This window comes from Rhipicephalus microplus, chromosome 9 (genome assembly GCF_043290135.1).
Source record: "Rhipicephalus microplus isolate Deutch F79 chromosome 9, USDA_Rmic, whole genome shotgun sequence".
Classification (NCBI taxonomy): domain Eukaryota; kingdom Metazoa; phylum Arthropoda; class Arachnida; order Ixodida; family Ixodidae; genus Rhipicephalus; species Rhipicephalus microplus.
Genome location: NC_134708.1, coordinates 43,852,400 through 43,877,022, shown reverse-complemented (window position 1 = coordinate 43,877,022; position 24,623 = coordinate 43,852,400). Strand labels below are relative to the sequence as shown.

Here is a 24,623-nt window from a genome sequence, read left to right as displayed (position 1 = left end):
CGAGTGTTGTGCGGGTGCCTCCCCGACTATGATGACCGAGCGCATTCTTAGCGCTGTGGCCAGCATCAAAATAATATTTCACTATTTTCAACTGAGCTTCATACGCCAGTCTTACAAGAATGCATTCACTACATACTGCCCTGCATATCAGTGACATACCGCCCTTTCAAGATTGTTTGTCCTTGTGAAATATCGGCGCTCGCAATAGGAAATTATCGAGCACCGGAATCTAGCGCTGCGCACACCCTTTCTGCCAACAATAAATAAGTAGAATGCATCAGTTTGTGCTGAATCGTGAACAAGAAAACAAGTGGCCAATATTTCACCTACGAATCTTGGTCACTTGGCGATCAATGCAGTACACAAGTCGCTCACGGGCTGTTTGGCGTTCGGTGCAGCTACTACGACAGCACTTCTCCCCGACTCCTTCAATCACACCTTCGCACATCAAAACACACTGCCACTTGAACGGCACCAAACACAATTTCTCAAACAGGTACAAAAGTGACACGTCCAGGCGCCCGCCCACCACATGGACCAAAAACACGTGACCAAAAACAACGCCTCCTCTAGAAAGATGCCTGAGGAATGGCTCGCGCTCCCAGCGGAGTTGGCCTGCCTTACGTTTTAAACAAGCTTCACGCGGTGGCGCTCGCGACCGACACCGTCTAAGGTCCCTAGATGAACCATCATCACGGCGGCGGGCGGTACCAGCTGAGCGTTTTTTTTCTGTGGCCCATAGGGGCGCGTCAGTCGAGAGTTGTTCAAGACCTGCAACTGAGCACTACTGTTTTAGAGGCTATGTAAAGTATTACAGTAGGTGTTCTGTGGTATTACGTTGTTGCACCGTGTGCCACAGGTGACGCTACCGACCGAAAACATTTTAAAGTGAAGAAGAGAAAGGGTGTAGCAGCTGTTTTTCATCTTATGCGACAGGCATCTTTTTAGAGGAGGCGGAGGCGTTGCCAAAAATAAACACCAGATGATGATGATGACCACCGCGCGCTTTCTGCGCCACATTGTAGGAGGTTTCGGTTCAGAAACAAGCAAAATTTGACACGTGCACAAATTTTTACGCATTTTTTAATCAGCAATTAGCATGCAAAACCATCTGTTTTATGGGTTTTATAGACTGAGCGACTGGCTGCACATGTTCTCATTCGCCATTATTTCTTATAAAGCTTTCAAGAATTGTTTTAGACATTTAACTTCTCTGCAGTGTTCCAGTGCCTGAACTAACCCAACAACTAAACGCGCCTTTAGTTCATAAAACTTCAGCTCGAGCTGGAATTAAGCCGGAGACTTCTGCGCACCAAGCATATCTGTCCCACGACGAAGCCACGCGCCCCGGTTCTTGTATTATTATTAGTTAATTTCTTTATTGTTTTTTTTAATTGAGCCAGCCGCGCCAGTTCGGGAGACAGAAAAAAACACACGCATGAATGGGAAAGAAGTGAAAATTTTAGGAAAGGAAAGAAAGTAACGTTGCGGCTCGTTTTTTAGGGGCGAAGCTCCTAAAGGCGTGAGTTTGTCCATTCCTTGTATGTATGTATGTATGTATGTATGTATGTATGTATGTATGTATGTATGTATGTATGTATGTATGTATGTATGTATGTATGTATGTATGTATGTTGATTGATTTGTGGGGTTTAACGTCCCAAAACCACCATATGATTATGAGAGACGCCGTAGTGGAGGACTCCGGAAATTTTGACTACCTGGGGTTCTTTAACGTGCACCCAAATCTGAGCACACGGGCCTACGACATTTCCGCCTCCATCGGAAATGCAGCCGCCACAGCCGGGATTTGAACCCGCGACCAGCGGGTCAGCAGCCGAGTACCTTAGCCACTAGACCACCGCGGCGGGGATGTATGTATGTATGTATGTATGTATGTATGTATGTATGTATGTATGTATGTATGTATGTATGTATGTATGTATGTATGTATGTATGTATGTATGTATGTATGTATGTATGTATGTATGTATGTATGTACATACGCGACTGCCTATAGTTCCACCTTTGCCAGCAGCCCACTACTTCGTCCTTGCAACATCCCACTACGCCCCATCACCGCGCCGCAGCTTCATCTGAGTGTGTGCGCCATAAAGTTTCTCAGTATGATGTGCGGATTACAGTTGTTGGACGTACTGCATTTTCAAGATTGCAATGCCAAGCGTGCTGTTGTCAACGGTGAAAGTGTTCTTGCTGCCGAGATTTGCTTGTCGCGAAGGTCAAGGTCGACGATGAAATATATGCACAGTTCACGTGTGCCTGACCGGACGCACATGCATGAAACCCCAGTGCGTCGGCGAAGTGTTCATACGGTGGATGGAAACAACTTTATTGTAATGTTCTTACGAAGCCTGTGATCTACGAAGGCCAGAGCTACTGCATTGCCGTCTGTTTTGTCAAGTGCGAACACGTACGGCCGTTCTCATCCGTTGCTACGTAAATGCTCCCGTGCTGTCATAAGCCGCGCATATTATTCAGCAAGGCAGACAAGCTGTTTTGTAGTTAGATGGGCTAACGCCGTCGGCACTTGCCCTTGGGCATTGTTTATCATGTGCTGATTGCCTAGAACATTGCGGTGAAACATCAGTATTTTTCAAGAAAGCGGCCTGCTGCTTACCTCTTCAGGTGATGGTACACTGAGCGACATAAAAAAAGTTGCGCGAGACTACATTGCAGTGCACCTTTCTGTCATCAAAACTTTGATAAACCGTGGAAATCAACATTCCTGACACCTGTGCCGAAGAAACCAATGCAGCCAGCTGCATTAAAGTTTTTTGTGTCTTTTTGCGTCTCGCCGATTAAGAGCACTAATTCGCAAAACACTTTGTCATAATAAATATAGTTAATCCTGCAAGAGTCATCGAAGATCCAATATTAAGGGGCCTGTGGACGGGACCACCACCGGCAGCAAGTCGGGCTGATGAGGAGGTGCAAATGTTAAAACAATACATGCGTGAACAAAAAAAAAAAGAGAAAGTACCGATAACTGCAATGGGACTTGAACCACTGATCTCACCAGTTGATGTGTTGCTTTAACCAACTACGCCACAGCTAACTTTTTTTTTTTGCTTTGTTGCCTGTTTACAGGCGCATACATCAAACCACAAGCAGAACAAAAACAAGCAGTAACAGTCCGACAGAAACTTAAAATTCCCTAAGTGATGCCAAGGGCTCCACCCTCGACAACCACTCAGGTAAAATCTCCTGAGTTTTCTGCAGTTCAACATACTTGGCCATACATTCACGGAAATACATTCGTGCAGGCCGTGCATCCTGATCGCGATAGAAACCCGCCATACGGGCCCGCCATAAACAGTGAAGTCCACATAGCATAATCAAATCAAAAGGCATTCCCTCTTCGTCCACTATTGGCAGAAATCTTATACCATATGAATTTAAAGATAATTCTTTCTGTAACGTCCTTTGAAGTACATCCCAAAAATATACTCCTTCCCAACAATGTAAGAAAACATGGTCATTATTTTCCGGTTTTTTACAGATAAGGCAATTTGTCTCCCAAGGTAAGTAAAAACCACGGTCTGCTTGAAATGTCCTGACTGATAGTGTACCTGTGTGCAGCTTGAAAAAGAAAGACTTCGCGCCAGGAGCCACTTGCATTCTCTTCACTCGTTTAAGCACATCTTTCCCTTCACCTCCAGCGTACATGGCACGGTACAGCGGTTCAGGTAAAACAACATCGCATACATCTTTGTACAACTTCTTTCGAGTCACTGAAAACAAATATTCATTGGAAAATCTAACAGATAAAAACCGTACACTTAGAATAACCTCTTTAAGGTACCCGCACACAGCACCGGTCATGTCATGCGTGCTAACCACATATCCAGGTAAAGCCCGCGTCAGTCTCATTTGGCACACTGTACGTAAGAAAGGGTCTCTTGTGTAGCGAAAAAAAAAAAGAACCTATTTACGACTTGGCGTATGAAAAGATGTGTTAAGGCGGCGGTCTCACTCCGGCGGCACGAACACATCGTTTTTGTCACTTTTCCAACTGACGTGGCGGCTGTTCTTCTGGTCTTATATAGTTGGTTTATGTGTCATTGAAAAGCTTAATTTTTGTACATTTTAAACATATCTATTAAAAATAAGTAAGCTTTTAGCATTTGGGTAGGGAGAGCCAAGAATAAGCGCTAGTTACATGGTTTGGTCTGACTGTGTGTCAGCAGTGACCATTTTCTGAAAAATCTGCTCCAGTTACAGCACTGTTCTTTGCGCAGAACATTTAAGACATATTTATCTATTTCCTCAACGTAGCAAATTATTCTAGCACTTTTACTGTATTGCTGATTAGCTTTTGAAAAGAGCCAAATTTAGTAAATGTCGATGCGGACTATCCGGCACCTATTCGCTAGAGAAAATTCATTTTCCGGGTGTATATAGAGGATGGCATTTTCCATTTGAGTGCTCAATTTTATTTATGTACGCCCGCTCGCTTTTTAATTATATTGATCTAAATTGGTCAATATTCTCATTAGATAGACCTACCATGGCCCATTTTTGCGGAGAACTACGGAAGTTCGTTAGCTAAATTTGCACGTGGATAAACTAGAACCCCTGATCTATTTCCTCAACGTAGCGTTTTTGAATAAAGCAAGCAGAAATGCGAAACAAAGCTCGCAAATTGTCTTAATTTATCGTGCCGTAAACATCAACAAAATCGTTGTTATCTTGAAATAGCGCTGAAATCTAAGCATGCATAGCCTAAAATATAACAGTTACGGTCTCCTGGTATACTTATGCACACGAATTGCACACAAGAACTGCAGGAATATTGAGAAATCTACATTATTCCTATCACTACAACGAAAATCTTTCCCTAGCGCCACCTAAACAGAAATAAGGAAAGCGCTGAATTTGAAGGTTCCCTGTCTCCCCGAATGCGGCGCGCAAAAACATTTTGCCTTAGGAGGAAACGTTTTTTCTAACTTCAAACCATGCACCGTCATATGTAAGCCTTCCTCCCCTCAGAGTCTCATAAGGCTGCGCGGTACCGCGGGAGAGCGTGAAAACAGGTGGGCAGTATCCTCCGAGAGGATGGGGTGAGCGTCTTCACGGGAAAAGAAAGGCCGAATTCTCGGAAAGTCCCTCTTTCATGTGTGCACGTCTTTGTCGCCCTCCTCACCCCCCACGGACTATAGCGAAAAGCGAGGGCTGTGCGACGACAGTCAGAAGAAAGCAGAAAAACGAACGACAAACGAGCGATACGAGCGAACTGAGCACACGTGCTTGGGTAAGGTATTTGTGAATATCTTTTTTTTTTACCGTGAAATATACGGAGCTTCAGACGTGCTGCGCTTGTTGGTATGAACCCATCACATCAAACAGCACAAACACTAAACGAGGCACACCTACAGGAATGAGATGAAGTCTGTTTTGTACTTTCTGCCTGCTTATTTCATTTATTTACTCTGGGGAAAACTATGGTGCGGCAGGAGTTGAGGACGCGTGTTCGCTTTCCGCCTTTATATACGACAAGCGCACATTTCCATAGCGCCGAAATGCGCGAACACCAATGTTCTGGAGTACCCCATGACGGCGTTCCTCATAATCACTGCAAACTTGCTCTAAGGGGACGCGGGCGCTTGCAAACTCTTCTCTCGGAGTCGCCTGTGAATATCCGTCATCGGTTTCAATAAACCACAAAATCGAGCAATATTTATTCCGTTGCTCACTGCATAAACTGGCTAAAATCATGCTACTGCCTGAAAATCTTGCAGATTTTTCAGCCAATAACAACGAAGCGAAGTGGCATGAAATTTGCTGAATGCACGGCGTGGTGTAAGAAAGTACTTCGGTGCGGGGACAGCAATGAAGCACCAGGGCTCTTTTTTTTTCTGCTTTGAAGCACCCGCGACAAGTGAGGTCCTTCAGGGAGGCAGAAAGGCGGATAACTTTTGACTATGCTCCCACTGAGCAGGTCTGGCGGGGGAGCGGCAGTGGTGAAGCCCATCTATATTTCCTATGCACTGAGGGTTTATGCCACTCAATCTAAGGATTGCAACGTCGAGTAGGGAACTTGTTGGTTTTCTTCGGTGCCAGTGTACAACACCATGCGACAAGGCACCCTGCCGACGCTTTCGCCTGAAGGAGAGAGAGAGAGAAAGGCAAAGGAAAGGCTTATATGCTACACTACACGGGGAGGGGGAAGGGGAGAAAAAGAATAGAGAAAAATGTCAAGGGCATGCGGCACCTGCTGACAATTCTTCATTGGGAAGTCTCCCGTGCGGAGAACTGTCAATGCGTCAAGATAGCAGCTCCTTGACTCGTTAGCATGAGTCATACACCTGACGAGTAGAAATAGCCGATCTTGGACTTACAGTACGTCGGGGCGTATGCGAGTCGTACTTTGACTAAGGCGGAAAGGAATTATACGGTCAACGAACTGGAATGTCTTGCAGTTGTTTTCGCCGTCCAAAAGTTCAGACCTTATTTGTACCGCCGGCAGTTCAAGATCGTCACAGATAATCATTCGCTTTGTTGGCTTGTCGGACTACGTGACCCAACTGGTCGGTTGGCTCGCTGGGCCTTACGGCTTCAAGAATATAATTATTCTGTGACCTACAAGAGCGGTCAATGTCACGCATATGCCGACTGCTTATCTCGTCTTCCATCTCCGACTATGGATGCTGATGATGATGATTTCGACAACCACCTGGCCGCAATCTCATCCAACTTCCCAAATTAGGACGTCTTCCGTCACGAGCAACAGCGTGACCCTTCGCTGAAACCAATGATTGATGTGGCTCGTAGCTCTAAACGCGCACGCCATTCGTGATTCATGACGCCCTACTATATCGCAAGAATTACTCCAGCCATGGTTCCACACTACTCCTTGTCGTGCCAGAATGCCTGCGTCTAGCGGTATTCCAAGCCACGCACGATGACATCACGTCTGGGCACCTTGGATTTGCCCGAACGCTTCACCGTATCCGACAACGTTTTTACTGACCTCGACTCTGGGAGACCACCAAGCACTACGTCGCAAGTTGTGATGTCTGCCAACGCCACAAACAACCTACCACACCATCGGCCGGCCCACTGCAGCCGGTTAAGCCACCGACATCACCATTCGAAAAAGTCGGCATAAATTTACTGGGCCCTTTCCCCAAGTCTACCACCGGCCGCCGCTGGATTATTGTGCGTAGATTACCTGACGCGGTATACTGAAATGATGGCGGTTCCTTCAGCCACATCATCTGATGTGTCATGGTTTCTTCTACACTGGATCATACTCCGTCACGGGGCCCCTCGTGGGGTAATAAGTGATCGCGGCCGACAGTTTACCGCTGACTTTGTCGAAGAGTTGATACGGCTTTGTGGGTGTCAGTATCGCCATTCCACGCCATACCACCCTCAGACCAACGGCCTCACTGAGCGCACCAATCGTACCATCATCAACATGCTTTCAATGTACGTCGCAGCGGATCACAAGAACTGGGGTGCCGTATTACCTTTTGTTACATACGCCTTTAATACCGCGAAACACGAAGTCACGGGTTATACGCCTTTCTTTCTTCTCTATGCTAGTCATCCCCAAAGTTTCCTTGACACCATACTTCCTTTTTCGACGAACGAAAACGCCAGTGTCGCGCAGACTTTGTGTCGCGCCGAAGAAGCTCGTCGACTTGCTCGGCTCCGAACTCTTTCCGCCCACGCTCGCGCGAAAGACCGTTACGACGCAAAACACCCGCCCGTGACTTTCGCTACAGGTGATTTGGTCTGGCTGTGGACGCCCGTTCGAAAGAAGGGACTTTGTCAGAAGTTTCTAAGTACTCAGGACCCTTCGTCTTTACTCAGTGCCTAAGTGACATCACTTACGCAGTTGCGAAAGTGACAGCTCAGAACCGGCGTTCGCGCAAGACGCAAATTGTGCACATTGCCCGATTGAAGCCCTACAACAACCGATCGCTTCTACTCGCTCGGCGAGCTTCGTCTGGCCCGGAGGGAAATGTAACACGGACTGAAAGAGCCAGGAAGAAGAAGAGATCGGACGCGCTCGAGCGATGGTGATTCGGCAGTGACGGTAGAGCGCTGACATTTTTCATTGTAAATAAACCCATCACATCCGTAACAATATAATGAATACGTAATATAGAAAAGTGCCTTAAATATATCCACAAAATGCTAAATTAAACATACAAACAGCAGCACTCTTGCTGTGCAAATTAGCTTACTGTAACAAAATACGTCGAGCAACTACAGATGTAAAGATGTTCCATCAATTTAGGAAATTGTGGAAATACGTATTTCCCACATGCCCTAGCCTGAAAAAAATGTTCCGTGCAACAACGTACTTCAAGCAGGTATAGCAACTGAATGTAGGTATATCAACGTATGCGTCGGGATTGTCCTTATCTAGAGGAATCGCATCAGCATAAAATTTTCGAATGAAGTAAAACATGAAAATGATATATTCTTGTTATTAGTCATCCATTTTCATAAATCCAACTATTTAATTGTTGATAGAAATGTATATTCACGAAGCCCGAAACATTGAGTATATGAAATAAATATCTAAAGTTGCACGTTAAAACTCGCAGAGTGTTACATCTTTCTAACACATGGCAAAAGCCGCATCAGTAACTAATTCCCCACATATGCTTGTTTTCTGACGTTTGCTCGTAACATGAAGAGGAGCACCGAGTTGTTGTCATTTGAGATATTTCATAATTTGTTAAAATATGATAACGCTATATACTGTAGTTTAATGTTTCTTTAAAATTTTTGTTTAGAAGTGTGTTACAGGCAACTGCTCCAAAAGACTGATTTGCTGCTCCAAAAGGTGGTTGTAGCTTCTACAGAAAAGAAGCAGGATGGTCTCGGTGAACCGCCTCATTAATATATATATATATATATATATATATATATATATATATATATATATATATATATATATATATATATATATATATATATATATATATATATATATATATATATATATATATATATATATATATATATATATATATATATATATATATATATATATATATATATATATGTATGAGATATAACAGACAGTAATGCCAAGGAATGTACAGGGGAAGTTATTAGAACCAATGGAATGTAAATAAGAAGAATAAGAAGAAGAGCATCGAACGCGTAATTCTAAGGTCGTAGGTTCGATTCCTGCTCACAGTTGGTAATTTTTTCACCCACTTTTCTTTCTTCTTTCTTCTTATTTACATTCCATTGGTTCTAATAACTTCCCCTGTACATTCCTTGGCATTACTGTCTGTTATATCTCATTAATATTGTGTTAAAACACGGAAAAACGAGCCCTTAGGTATACACTTCTTTCCCTTATATATATATATATATATATATATATATATATATATATATATATATATATATATATATATATATATATATATATATATATATATATATAAGGAAGGTACGATGAAACTTTCACGAAAGCTTCTTCAGGCTGCATTGTCCACTAGCTGAAAACCTTCAGTAAAGGCTCTCTCATAAAAGTTATAATTATACCTTCCTTGCAATTAATAAATTGGATCAAGCTTGAATGAAGTTCAACCAATCATTTACATACACATAGGGCACGTTTTTTTGTTGTTGTTGTTGTAGGCGATACATATTATTTCATAAAAATTCTCACAGTCTGGTCCCTGTCATCTTTATGGATGAACTCTACGCCGAGGCGAAAAACTTTGCCGCGCCTAAAGTTACAACGAAAAAGTTTCATACAACAAACTATATATATAAAACACTTTAATCACTTTTGATTTTGGGTAGTTATCTGTATTGAAAAGCTGTAAGGCTCCATATAGTTTGATACACACAGATTTTCAAAATCTTGGAAAACGCACCTTATTAGAGAAATTAATCACTGAAGTTAATGGTCCCAATAGAGGTGAAACCGAAGCTGTGCACATTGAGCACGCAGAAAATTTGTCATCCCTGTGGCGTCAGCTTATTTACATGAGGCCGTAATTTCATTAGATTTCTTTCGAGTTGAACAAAAAAAAAATTAAAAAAAACGGGTGACAATTAACCACAATAAGCACAAAAAATAATCAGCGGTAACTCTCGCAAGCATACAGAGCCGCGAGAGCCTTACAAAAACAAAACTGTCTGAAGCAGTATTATTATTATTATTATTTTTTTTGACATATGCCACTCATAACGCGCGTTGCACTTGTCAAACATCACGTTTAGGGAAAAATACGAGAACACTCTTCGCGGGACGTTCAGTGCTTAAAACGAAATAGAAAAAAAAAAAAAAACGTTCAAAGAAATGACAACTAATTTGTTGCACACAATATTCTGCCTCAAAACGTATGCAACCACTCGCTTGCCGTATACATGCAATCAGTAAACACCTCTCTTGATTTATGACAAGAGAAATACAAAATTGTCCATGCGTAGAATTCGAAACCGAACCTAATTTTGCTGCGAACAGCCTGCCACAAGACGGCGCCGAATGCGCGTTTTCTTTTATTACTTTTTGACCGTGACTTCATGTGGTCGTGGAGAAAAGACATGCATGTGGTGTGAACGGACCCGCCACTTTCATTTTGTTGACTCGTCTGAGAACTTTCGTGCGCCGTTATTGAAGCGCCAATGTGGCTTTGACATTGCGGAGATTCGCTGAGTTCGCTCAACCACGGCAGTAGCCGTGGCTGAAGACACTCGCGAAGGTGTGATCTGAGGCGTCAGTGACGAGAGGATTCGTGGTATCAATGGTACGCGGAACGTCAAATGCACAGAGTGGACGGCACGAAGGAATGTGTGTAATTACCGTCAAGCAGCTAACATTCGCAGGTGACGTACTGCCGTTTACTTTTTTTTTTCGTTATTCCAAACAAAGTGATGCATGTTACTTGTTCCTTTCCTCTACAAAGTCGGCGGTTCTTTGGAGTGTGGTTTAATAGTTTCTTGTTTCGAGCCCCAAGAAACGTGCGTGGGTAATTATCAAAAACGTTGGTATGTCATTGCGATTGGAAAGTATGTAATGCATTATTGCAGCACTAACTTATGACGCTCAACTTGGCCACAGCGGAAAGTGTTTTGAACACCCACTGTAGGGCCTAGAATGCACTAGGTCAAAATAATTAGCCCCGTATCTGCATGTTTCACTGCAAATGTCGCCGAAAGACGATATTGTTGCGTGTAGAAAGAGTGAACGAAACGTTTATTTGATGTTCTGCGCGAGAAAGTCGGTGGATTGTATTCTGGAAGTGCTGCGTTAGAGAGTCTCGATGCGTCCAGCGAAGGCGAACGAGCGCATCGAGGATGGATGTGTGGACGTGGCTGTACCCTTTACATCGGGCGGCGGCTAGCGCCACCTAGCCGTAATACTTAGTAAACTAATAATTATATTTCTCTTTTTTTCCTTTAAATAGTGAGGTTGAGGATTCGTACTTTGCAGTGAAGGGTTTAATTTTCACTCGTGCCTTGACTTTAGCCACCAATCAGATAACGTCCTTCTAGTTAAGTCTACCCGTTTAATGTCTATTTTTCCCTCCCTGTCCCTAAACCACAGTGCTTTGAAAAACTCTGCGCCATCATCCTGAACTATAGGGTGAAGCCCTTTACAGAACACTATCAAGTGTTCGGCAGTTTCTTCTTCCTCTCCACAAGCACTGCATACTGTGTCTACCCCTTCGTATTTGGCCCGATATGTCTTGGTTCGCAATACTCCCATCCTGACCTCAAACAGTAGAGAACTACCCCGAGCATTCTCATAGATCCTTTCCTTGGCAATTTCTTCCGTAAAAGTTCGATAGATCTCTAGTGCAGACTTCTTAATCATGCCAATTCTCCACATGTCAGTCTCCGTTTTCTTCACTTTCTTCTTAACCGATAGTTCTTTTTGGTTTGGCCACCTGTTTTCTAAGTATTTACCAGTCAATTTCCTGGTTCGCTTCCTCCATTTTGTATCGTCATTCTTCATGTACAAGTAGCTGGATACCTTCCTAGCCCAACGCTCCTCCCCGTTTCTCTCAATTGCTTCTCAAATTTTATCTTGCTGCTAGCTTCCCTGCCCTCAAATGATGTCCATCCCATATCGCCTTGCACTCCCTGATTTGGTGTATTCCCGTGAGCTCCTAAAGCAAGCCTACCTATTCCACGTTGCTTAATTTCTAATCTTGCTTGAACTTCTGATCTCATGCACAAGATCGCATTGCCGAACGTCAGCCCAGGAACCACGACCCTTTTCCATATTTCTCCCACAACATCATACCTATTGTAATTCCACAGTGCCCTCTTTTTCATCACAGCTGCATTCCTGTTACCTTTAGTCGTCACGTATATTTTGTGTTCCCTTAGGTACTCGGTCCCATTGCTTATCCATACGCCCAGATATTTGTATTTATCTGTTATCTCTAGCATCACCTCCTGTATTCTAAGCTCACTACCTTCGTTATCATTAAAAATCATGACTGTGGGCTTGGATACCTGTTTTTCCCGCTTTATAACTACCTTGTTACTTTTTAGATTTCCTTTAAAAGATTAGTGACTCCATCTTCCACACCCAGTGTGTCTAGTATTACCCACAGGTCCTCTTGAACCATGCTATCATACGCTCCCTTGATATCCAAAAATGCTAGCCACAGGGGCCCGACTTTTCTGCTATTTCGATGCACTGCGTCAGTGAGAACAGATTGTTTTCCAACCTCCTGTGTTTCCGAAACCCATTCTGCAGTTCCCCCAGCACTCCCTCATCCTCTATCCATGCCTGCGGTCTTTCCTTTATAATCTGCATCGCCAGCCTGTAGACCACTGATGTCACTGTTATAGGATGGTAGTTGTTTATGTCATCTTTGTCCCCCTTTCCTTTACAAATCATGCTTATCCTGCTAAGTTTCCATCCATCAGGGACTTCACCATCGATTATTGTTCTGCTCACTGTCTCTCTCAAAGTCTGTTTAGACTTCTGACCCAATGTCTTTATCAGCATAATTGGAATGCCATCAGGGCCTGTTGATGTACTACTTAGAGCCCTCTTCTCAGCTTTTTCCCACTCTCGTGAAATTGGAGTCATTGTGCCACTTGATCCATCCCTGTCTATTGTGGTGCATAAGGCGCTTCTTTGTTGAAATTTTTCTGTCACCCTTGTTCTTATATATTCAATAGCTTCGTACCCTTCTAGCCTAGCACCTTGAGGTGTAGTTATAAACCTCTGCTCTAGGTTTGTTTTATTTCTTATGGAGTTTAGATGGTTCCAGACTTTCGCAGCTGCCTTTCTGTCCTTTTTATGTACTTCTGCCAGTCACTGAGCACCCTTTCTTCTAATCTTTTCATTTATCAGGAGGGATGCTTCCTTTCTAGAGCTTAGATTTCCCATTTTCGTTCAATACCATCTGTCTGTTCACCCCAATGCTTAGCATGTGTTCCCTAGAGGCTTCCTGACGTTTTGCTATGGCTCTCTTGACTTTTTCATCCCACCAACTCTTGGGCTTGTGTTTTCTTTTCCGGGGTGACTTGTCACGTGCCTTAGCAAGCTCTAGCCCAAACAGTCTAATTAGATTTGTGTATGTCCACACACTTTTATTATCCTCAGTGATTACTTTGTCAATTCAATCAGTAGCAATTTCTATTTGCCTTTCTGAATGAAAATTTTCCTGTAGTTGCTCATCTTGTCTCCTTCCCACTTTCGCTGCTCTTCCAAAACTTAGCTTGATACATTTCTGATCACTACCCAGTCTTCTGGAGCCACCTTCATGTATGTGCATTCCCCTGAGCTTATCGTACATGCTATGTGACATCAGTGTGTAATCTATTGTTGACTGCAGCCTTCCGACCTCCCATGTTATTTGCCCTTCACACTTCTTGGTACTGTAGCAAATGATCAAATCATGCCTTTCACACATATCCATTATCATTTTGCCTGTTGAGTCAATATACCCATCTATATCTTCTATGTGAGCATTCATATCTCCTAGTATAATTATCTCGCACTCTCCTCCTAATTCCTCAATGTCCTTTGATATACACTCCACCGTTGCCCGGTTTTCCTCTCTGGCCTTTGCTCCTGTCCACAAGCACACTAAACCAATAAGTGTCATCTGTCCAGCTACTTTCCCTCTTAACCATAAATATTCCATGCATTTCTGCTTGACTCTTTGCCAACCCATGGTCTTATGTATAAATGCACCAATTCCACCACCCTTTTCGCTGCCTTCTGTTCTATTGCGATATTCCCATACGTAGTCCGGATTGCAGGGTGGTTGCTCCATGTTCCGAAGATGTGTCTCCACAATCAGATATACCATCAGCTCTTCCTGCCTCAACTGCTCTTCTATCTCTTCACACTTTAACCTATTCCTGCCACCCTGCATGTTAATATAGCCTACATCTGACTTAGCTCGGCCCTTGTGCTTACGTCGATTTCTTCTCCCACAGACTTCGTGTGGCTTGAATAATTGTGCCCCTTTAGGTCCGTCTTTGGCTACACTGTTGGCCTCAGGGCTCTGGGTCCCCCTAAAAAAGCTATGGCTTGGCGACCCATTCTGTTACCGACCCTCCTGTCCGTTGCACCACTGTAGTGAATGCCATCCTGTGCAAAGGGGCGAGCGCCGGGATAGTACACGTCTTGGTTAACTGCCATTGCGCTGTATCCGAGTTGCCGGCTCAAACCCTTGATCACACAATTGGCCTCCACTACCGTCCTTTCAATCCTACGAGGCTGCCCCCAGACCTCTGGGACTATTCATATGGTCACATGCACACTCCCAGAGGCTTCTCTGAGCTTACGCATCCCATCCTCTAACTTTCTCTGAAGGTTCTGGTCCTTGCCCTTCAACACATCATTGAGCCCAGCATGAATAATGACTAGATTTTTGCCCTCCATGCTGTTTTCTACAATCTCCTGAGCTTTGGCCAGTGCATCCACCATGCTCTTCCCTGACTGTGCCTCCACCCTGACTCTCCCATCTTCCTTCACTGTCTTGAAGACGCCATCCCTAACACTGGCCACGTTAGAGTCCCCCACCACTAGGATCCTTCTACGCTCCAATCGCTGGCTTCCTGTTTGTGATGGCGCCCCTGTATGCTTCACCTGTTTCTCTCTCTGCCGTCTGTCCTGTGTTTCTGCCCTGCTTGAAGACCGTTGCGCCACCGAGCTTTCTCTCTCTCTGCCGTCTGTCCTGTGTTTCTGCCCTGCTTGAAGACTGCTGCGCCACCGAGCTGTATGTTCTCGGAGCCTCCGTGCTGTGGCCAGACACTGCAGCCCCCTGACCTCCCTTCTCGCCTGTTCCTTCCCGCCTGTCGCCTTCTCCGCTACCCACGCCTTCTGTCTCACACCGCTCAGGGCCGGGGCAAAGCGCCATTAGCTCCTTTACCCGCTGCTCTAGCTCGGTCCGCCCTTCCCGTTCTTTTCGAAGTTGGCCCTTCATTTGCTCTAATAGGCTGGCGGTAGCCTCCTCCCGCTCACGCGACGCTTCGAGCTGTTTTTGGAGTTCTATCCTCTGCTCTCGTTTCGCCCTAAGCTCCCCCTGAAGCCCCTTGATGCTAGCCTCCATGCGCTGCACGGCCGTTTTCAGTGCCTCTCACAGCCTGCACAAGAAACCCGCCTTCGGCGCGTCAGCCAAACTCGTGAATGCTGTCTCATCTAAGTAGCACCAGCTCACTCTCGCTCGTGGTTTTCCTAGTCTCCTTAGCCATCGCCCGCCCGACCATCAGAGCGAGTGCCCGACAGGCCTATGTTCACCCCTAATCCCGCTATCCAGCCGCCTCTGTTGACTCTCCTACCTCAACAACTGTTTGAAGCTGCCGCCTACACCGCACGCATACGTGTTCAAGTTCGCTAGTAGCCTCTCACTAGGTCCCTTTCGTGTTCGTCTCTAGCTCTTTAACAACTAACTGAACGCCCCGACCTTCTTCAAAACAGCTGCCTAGCCTGTTCACGTGGTTAACGTCACTACAACGTTGCCCGTGTCCCACACCTACAGTACACGCAACGCTAATTATTGATTAGGAAAGAAAAAATTAATAATGGTATTCACAAACACAAGGAAATGAAGAGAAACTTCTCTCTCGTTGCACGCTGTTTCTGCACCAACTGACCTTGCACAACCTTGTACGACCTTGAATCCGCCGAACAGGCGGAGCGCGAAAACATGACCGCACAGCTCGGAAGCAGCTTGGAAACATAAATTGATATGGCTGTACCAGCGCCTCCTCTATTTTTATATGCCTGCTGCGTCGCCCACTCTCCCATTGTCCTTGCTTCGCCGCGACCGCTTCCCGGGTCCACCACAAGGCGGCGCGAGATTCTGACAATACCTGTTCAGTCAGGGTACACCTTCGTGGCAGAGTAAAAAAACGCGGAAAGCCCGTACTTGCCAGCTTTCTTTTTTAAATTGTATCTGCGAGGTCACCTGCATAACTAAAGTTCATTGTCGGCTTGAAAATGCATAAAGTGGAGGATCCGAGAATGCAACAAACAAAAACATCAGGATGTAGGCAGAAAAGAGCCAGTACGATGAATTTATTCAATTCATTTCTTTATAAATACTGGAATCTTCTACAAGATCTTGGAAGCATGGTACTATACATACATATAAGTGCATAAAACAGAAAAACAAGGGAAAACAATCAATGTGTTTGCATATGAGTTTAAAAGAACAAAACAAACAGGCAAGTGACGTTATTTTAACATGCTTCATATCAGACAGACAATGACTTAGCATCAATAAAAAAGGGATAAAATAAGAAATGCACGAAAAACATATCAGCTAGGCAAGAAAATGCTTCCTACTGAAAGACATGGTCTTGTAGGAAGACATGGTCTTGAGTGGGCACGGTGGAGGCACGAAGGACGCACATTTTTGTTCATTGTACAGACCGTGCTTGCCATCGCCTTGATCTCCTCGTCAGGCGACACGCGTGTCAACCGCACTGGGCTGGATGCGGCGGAACGTATCTTCGACTGGCACATCGATACACAGAGGGATAACGCAGCTGACCTGGACATGCGCATCTGTACTGCACCATTCGGAAGACTACTGGCGCCACTCTCGTTGACGTCATCCAGTGCATCTGGTATAAGAACAGTCGCCGTAGCTGACTGGGCCAGTGGGCACGGTGTAGGCACGATGGACGCACATTCATGAAACCCCTTTTTGTTTTTTGCACGGACCGTGCTTGCCATCGCCTTGATCCCCTCGTCAGGCGACACGCGTGTCAACCGCACTGGGCTGGATGCGGCGGAACGTATCTTCGACTGGCACATCGATACACTGAGGGATAACGCAGCTGACCTGGACATGCACATCTGTACTGCACCATTCGGAAGACTACTGGCTCCACTCTCGTCGATGTCATCGTGTGCATCTGGTATAAGAACAGTCGCCGTAGCTGACTAGGCCAGTGGGCACGGTGGAAGCACGATGGACGCACATTCATCAAACCGTTTTTTGTTCTTTGTACAGGGGAGAGACAACCGTTTAGTTTCCTGCTACAAAAGCAATAACGTGTGACTTTTGCTTCTACCGTGCCCACGGTCACTGCTTTCAAATATGCTTGCCGTATATCATTGTTTCGTTGACTTGTTGACCTGTGTTGGTGACGTAGAGGAAAACCCGGGTCCTAACACGGTAGAAATGCTCAGGTCGTTAATGAAGGATATGAAGGAAATTAAAGCGACCATCAGTACTAGTAGCCTGAAGTTGAACGAAACAACGCAAAAGCTGGCATCAATTGAAACGAAACTGGACGGCCTTTCGTCCTGTGTGTGTGATTACACATCTAGAGTTGACGACCTGCAGAAGACGGTTGATAAACTAATTTTGAAGGTAGACGATTTATAGAATAGAAGTAGAAGGAACAACCTTATTATATATGGTATTACGGAGCCTCGGGGAGAACAACTCAAGTCGTGTGAAGAAGTTACTCAAAAAATACTTCGTGATACCTTGAGTGTTCATGACGTTAAAATTGAACGTATCCACAGACTGGGGAAGCCGAATCCGAGCAAGGACCGTCCGGTAATTTTCAAGTTAGTGGACGGGAGAGACAAGCCGAGAATACTGAAAAATTGCAGGGAACTTAAAGGTACCAACTATAGTATTTCCGAGGATTTTTCTCTTCGTATTCAGGCAATCCGGAAAAAAAAAAAACTATGGGAAGTTACGAAGGAAAATAGAGAGAGAGGTAAAAAGGTTGCTCTTTTGTTTGATAAAGTAAAAATCAACGCAAAACTGTTCAGATGGGATGAAGGAAGCAACATGATGGTTCCATTACACTCGGAATGACACGATTCTTCCCTGCGTAATGATCGGGCATCTCAAAAAAACGACACAACGCCACTGCCACCATGCGCCACCCAGAATACGTTTTCCATTATGAATATTAATGCAAGAAGCATTTTATCTAAGACTGCTGATTTGGAGGGCCTTCTTCTAGCGTATAACCCAGACATCACGGTAATAACTGAGACGTGGCTTCACGATAACGTTTCTGATGAGGACATCGTGCCAAGGTCGCATAAGATTATTCGCCACGACCGGGGGGCAAGGTGCGGTAGCGCCGCAGTTGTGCTGAAAAAAAAAACATTGAGTACACAGTGATATCTCACAATACCAACGTAGAAATGTTATGGATTTATGTTCGCCTGTGCCAACACAGTGTTTCGTTGTTGCAATTTACAGACCACCGGATGCAGATCTTTCAATTCTAGAAAAACTGCATGATTTCATGTATGAGCACTGTAAAAGCAATGCTAATGTCATCTTGTGCGGTGATCTCAACCTTCCAAAAATTAACTGGGACCTACTGTGTGTTCCGTCATCATGTCAGCATTCCGAGTTGATGCTTGATATTGCTTTCTCGTTTCGTCTGAAGCAGCTTGTGGATCAGCTTACGCGTGTATCAGCTACTTCTAGCACAGTTCTTGGTCTTTTTTTTCGTTTCGGAAAATATTAGTGCTGTAGGCTATGACATGTCGTATTTGCCTGGGCTGTCCGATTGCAACATTGTCCTTTTTGCTGGTCGTATGCGAGTCTCAAGGATAAAGGGTGAAAACGTCACTAAAAAATTCCCTGATTTTAACTGTGCTCAAGATGAGTGTACTAGACCTTCTGAAAGAAGACTTTGATATTTTTCAGCATATTTATGCTACTGGAAATTCTACTGTCCAAGATTTGTGGATTCATTTCAAGGCTGTTGTTAATAAATGCATTAGCAATTATGTCCCTACGAGACAAAAAAAGCTTAGTCGGCGGAATGCCTGGGTCACTCGCGAAATATTACAGTTGAAACGCCGTGTCAAGCGATTACATCGCTCGGCTGGGAACAGAGGGGCAGTGTCCCTACAGTTACTCTAATATGAATTGCGCACAAAGATAAAGCTATCCAAGTTCCATTTCTTCAACGTCAAAGTGCATCATTTTTTGGCAAATGACCCAAGAAAGCTCTGGTTACACCTAACGAATAAGAATGAGGCTATTAGCAAAATGAAACTTGATGACACTATCACCGATGACAATAACTGTATAGCCAATACATTTAATGACTACTTTTCGTCTGTGTTTTCTCGTGCCACCGTTCAGCCCTCGTCATACCCGAAAACTAGTTATGCTATCCCAGATATAGAAATCAACGAAAGTGGCATTTTTTCGGCACTACTCGAATTAGACACTAAAAAATCTATCAGCCCGGATGGTATACCAAATATGTTCCTGCGCAGATACGCCGAATGGTGCGCGAAGTATCCGAACATAATCTTTAAAGAAAGTATACGGACAGCGGAAATACCTTTAGAATGGAAAACTGGGAAGGTGGTGCCTATATATAGGACTGGTGACAAACTTAAAGTAATCAACTACAGACCAGTTTCGCTACTGTGCACCTGTAGAAAGGTTTTGGAACATTTCATATTTAAGCATATCTGTTCTTTCTTAGAGGACAATTATTTTTTAAGTAGTCAGCATGGTTTTCGGCGCGGTTTGTCCACTACAACGCAACTTATTCACACTGTAAATGATCTAATTATAATGCTTGACAAGGGCGGACAGATTGACATGGTTTTTCTTGATTTTGAAAAAGCCTTCGACCGTGTGTCACACCGACATTTAATGTTAAAGATCCGATGCCTTTTTGACAATCCTCGGATAGTACAGTGGCTTGACTCGTATCCTACACAACGTAGGCAGTTTGTTCACATAGGCAATTCAGACTCAGGCTTCGCATCTGTTCTTTCAGGCGTTCTTCAGGGTTCGGTGCTCGGCCCGTTACTCTTTTTAATCTATATTAATGATTTACAGATTACGTCACCAGTATGTTGCCGTTTATTTGCAGACGACTGCGTTGCATACATGCACAATCAGTCAGTGAAAGATCAACAAATACTAAACAACTTCTTAGCAGCTGTTAGCAACTGGTGCTCAACATGGTAGATGCGCCTAAACGTTTCCAAGTGTGTTCAGATGAGTGTTACACGCAAGAAGGAGCCGCTGGTTTGCACCTATAGCATCAATAATGTTCCATTAGCTTCAGTAGACCAATTTAAATACTTGGGTTTGCATATCAGTTCTACGCTAAGCTGGAGTGGTCATGTGCAATTCATTGTTTCCAAGGCTTTGAGAAAACTTTACATGCTAAGAAATCGCATGATGCATTGCACTCCTAAAACTAAGCTTGTGGCCTACACGACATTAGTTAGACTGCTATTAGAATATGCAGACGTAGTTTGGGACCCGCACACCAAATGTGACATCGATTGCATTGAACGCGTTAAAAAAAAAGTGCTAAGATTCATCTTCAACTCTTACGGTAGGCACGTGTCCATTACTAACCATAGACATTTAAGCAAACTTCCAACGCTAGAGTCAAGCAGGAAACTGCATCGACTGCAAATGCTTTACAATATTCTAAACGGTAACATTAGAATGGGCTTCACTGCTTACATGCAGTATAACAGCGCAAGGCCAACAAGATGGAAGCACAGTAAGATGATTGTAAGGCCACGAGTTAAAACGAAGGTGTATCGATTTTCGTTTTTTCCTAGAACGATAGCAGAATGGAACGAGCTTCCATGTGACATAGTCGGCCTATCATCAGTTCATGCGTTCACAAATGCCGTGCAAGATTATCTGTGATGTTATGCGCAGTTCTTGTCATTCTTTCTCTTTTACAGCTTGAAGTGTATGCAGGTAACCATTTATTTCGCGGTATTCTTCTGTTGTCATAAGCTGTCCTTCGGTTCACATGCTTATTTTTTTGTTGGCCGTTTCACTCATGTTCTGAAATGTTGTAAGCGTCTTTTGGGTGTTCAATCACTCGATCCTGTACGTGTTATTGCTCCTGTGTTCTACCTCAGTGTATTATTGCAAATGCTGTTGGGCTTGTTTTTTATGTTCGCGTCTTGAGTTCACATTCGGCCGCATGTGTTGTTATCATTAGACATATGTGCATTTGTTCTGTTTTTCTTTCTTTTTTTTATTTCGGTTGTCGACTGAAAACTATGCAATGTGTAACATTGTAATGTGATGTACCCGCTCCTGCCATGGCTCCCAAAAGGCAGCCGGCAGTATCTGATAAATAAATAAAATGATAAATAAATAAAAAATTAAACTCCACTCATAAAAGCAGTTAAAAATGCAGAAGCACCACTTTCATACAATGAGCACTGAGCATAAAACAAACATATCAGCTTGTAGGAAAGGCAGTGTTGATGAAGCACATATGCACGCATAAAAAAAAGCAAAGAGAAACCAGATGCATCACTCCATACAAACGATTCAAAATTAAGCACTTGGCACAACAGTGGCTTTTTCTGATATAATGTGGCCACTGCATTTCGATCAGTGATGTCCAATGCGTAGTTAGAAAGCAATGGTTTCATAAATTTTTTGCATATCAATTCCACAAAACTTCTCCTGTGACTTTCATCACATTGATCACATCGCAACACAGGTAAATTTGTCACAATTTTGATGCTGTGCTTCATGCACTCCTCAAGAGGCTTTCGCAAAAATTTGTGGTCAGGCAGCATAATGTCTACATACCGCTTAAGAGCATGCAATACTCTGATAACCTGCTGTGTAGGATAGAACAGGCCACCTCTGTCTTGGTGTGCGATCAGCCCATCCATACCTAAGTCCCCTTTCGGCTTGGACTAGAGATATGCAACTGTCACACACAGTTTTTTCGCTCGCTACACGAGATATGTACCGTATGTACTCGCATAATGATCACACTTTTTTTTTTTTCCAAAATATTGACTCCAACTTCGGGATGCGATCCTTACGCGGGGTAAATTTTCCGTGAAAAAATATTCTAAGCACCGGAAACGCAAAAAATGTCGCTAATCAGAATTCTTACGATAGCTATCATGAACATAACCAAAAATTAAAGTAAATTAAGGCTTACCTTTGTGATAAAATGCAAGCATTACGCAGGAGCTACATGCATGGCACACTGCCATTTTATTTTTTACCTCTCTGACCCCTAACGTTCATTCAGACTCCGAAGCGTCACTGGCGTCAGTGTTGTCGCCGCACGATTCCCTGTCGGAACAGGCAGTGTCTTCACTGTCCCACAGAGGGTCATCTTTCATTCCGTCGAGTACGTTGGAAATGCCAATGACAGTCCATTCCGCCGCATGAAGCGTGTCATCCAGCCAGAACTGGCGCGGAAGTCCTTTGTGGCAATTCCCAGCCTCCGGGAAACTGTGCACGTTTGCGTCCGTATCAAGTCTACTGACCGTCCTTGCGCATGTCCTTCACATATTTGAGGACTGCCTTTTCAGTGTCAGGGAACTTGCCAGATTTGGTTCCGCGGAAAGCCGATCGCGTGCGGAAAGCCCATCGCATCTTCTATCCATGCCTGCAGTTTTTCCTTTATAATCTGCATCGCCAGCCTGTAGACCACTGATGTCACTGTTATAGGATGGTAGTTGTTTATGTTAGCTTTGTCTCCCTTTCCTTTATAGATTATGCTCATCCTGCTAAGTTTCCATCCATCGGGGACTTCACCATCGATTATTGTTTTGTTCACTGCCTCTCTCAAAGTCTGCTTAGACTTCGGACTTAATGTCTTTATCAGCGTAATTGGAATGCCATCTGGGCCTGTTGATGTACTACTAGGAACCCTCTTCTCAGCCCTTTTTGACTCTCGTTGGGAAAATAGAGCCATTGCGCCACTTGATCTATCCTTGTATTGTGGTGCATAAGGCACTTCTTTATTATTTTTCTGTCATCCTTGTTATATAAATATTCAATAGCTTCGTCCCCTTCTAGCCTAGCACCTTGAGCTGTAGTTATAAACCTCTGCTCTAGGCTTGTCTCATTTCTTAGGGAGTTTAGATGATTCAAAAATTTCGCAGCTGCCTTTCTATCCTTTAATGTACTTCTGCCAGCCACTGAGCCCCCTTTCTTCTAATCTTTTCATTGGTCAGAAGGGTTTCTTCTCTTCTACACCTTAGAAAGATGTCTCATTTTCTTTCAACATCATCTGTCGGTTCACCCCGCTGCTTAGCATGTCTGTGTTCCCTAGAGGCTTCCTGACCTTTTGGTATGGCTCTCTTAACATCCTCATCTCACCAACTCTTGGCATGTTAGACACTAGCACCATGTGGCAGTTATCTTCGAAAACGAAGAAAGGCGTGCTCCCGTGGAGAAAGATGCGCACCTGTCTCGGAGGCGATAGTTGTAGGCATAGAGTTTCTCACAAATACCTAGAGGAAAGTGTGGCCCCACCGTCTATGCGAATTTCTTAAAGGGCGATGCTGGAGCGCCGGAAATGATGGTATACGTGTCTCCGAGGCTTGTGTTGGCTGGTGTTGAGCGAGGCTTCGTCTTGGAAGCGAGTACGATTGCGTTAATAACGCTTCTCTAAAACAAAACATCTATAACTGGCTCTCATTCCCGCGTATTATATTCTAAAATAAAAGTCCACTCACTTTGACGGCACAACTGAACGGCTTAGGAAAGATACAGACAACTTAAAAGTTCCGGAAACAACGCTCGCTTTGTTGTCTGCCTGCCAAGTTTAGCGGCCGTTGGTTACTTCTTACGCTTCGTAAAATAGTACGTCGACGCAGAAGGTTCCTGTGTTAAACACAACACATTTTCGTGCAATGACAAAAATAAATAGCTTATTACGTGCTCTTTTAGTAAGAAATCAGTCATTTTAACGTGAAGCCAGACGCGTCTTTGAGCTATACAAATCCGAGTCAAGTTCGAAGCTCACATATCCTATCATTCCCTTGCATCCAGCAGCTCACCAGCGCCAGATTTCCCTCTAGGTATGATTGCGAGAAACTCTATGGCTGTAGAACGCAAAGCGACGGGCAAGTGCCACCACCGTGTCGTCTTAGCTAAAGCCCCTAGCACTTCAAAAAGTAGCGACATTATTCTCCTCCACTCTCGTTTCTCCTCGGTCTCCCCTCCTTCGCACTCTCGTTTCAAAAGTGGCGTCACCTGCATTGCTCCTGCGTAGCAGAGGCCCTTTCGCGACAAGAGCGCTTGCTCATCAGGCAGCGCACTGAGGGCCCGCGACAGCTCTGTTTAGTGCCATGCACTACGGGTACATGTGATCACGCTTTGATCGAGTCACTTGGTGTTGCCGTGACCAGATGTTAACTTTGTGCACATCACCCATTAGTA

The 24,623-nt window shown here is 44.2% G+C and overlaps 1 protein-coding gene across 6 annotated transcripts in view; it reads right to left on the bottom strand.

Moving 5' to 3' along the window:
- LOC119185875 (uncharacterized) overlaps positions 1 to 16,649 on the bottom strand; it is a 38,651-nt gene extending 22,002 nt beyond the window's left edge. For 2 of the 6 annotated variants that reach the window (XR_012886329.1, XR_012886328.1), the window contains exon 1: positions 331 to 554. Coding sequence is in view for 2 of the 6 variants with exons in the window: in XM_075874408.1 (XP_075730523.1) it covers positions 16,081 to 16,234 (154 nt within the window). In the remaining 4 variants the exon portion in view is untranslated. Of the gene's footprint in view, positions 1 to 326; positions 555 to 16,080 lie in introns of those variants that run through there. The other 4 variants (XM_075874408.1, XM_075874409.1, XR_012886327.1 and 1 more) reach the window with 3 other exon arrangements.
- Positions 16,650 to 24,623: the final 7,974 nt, after the last annotated feature.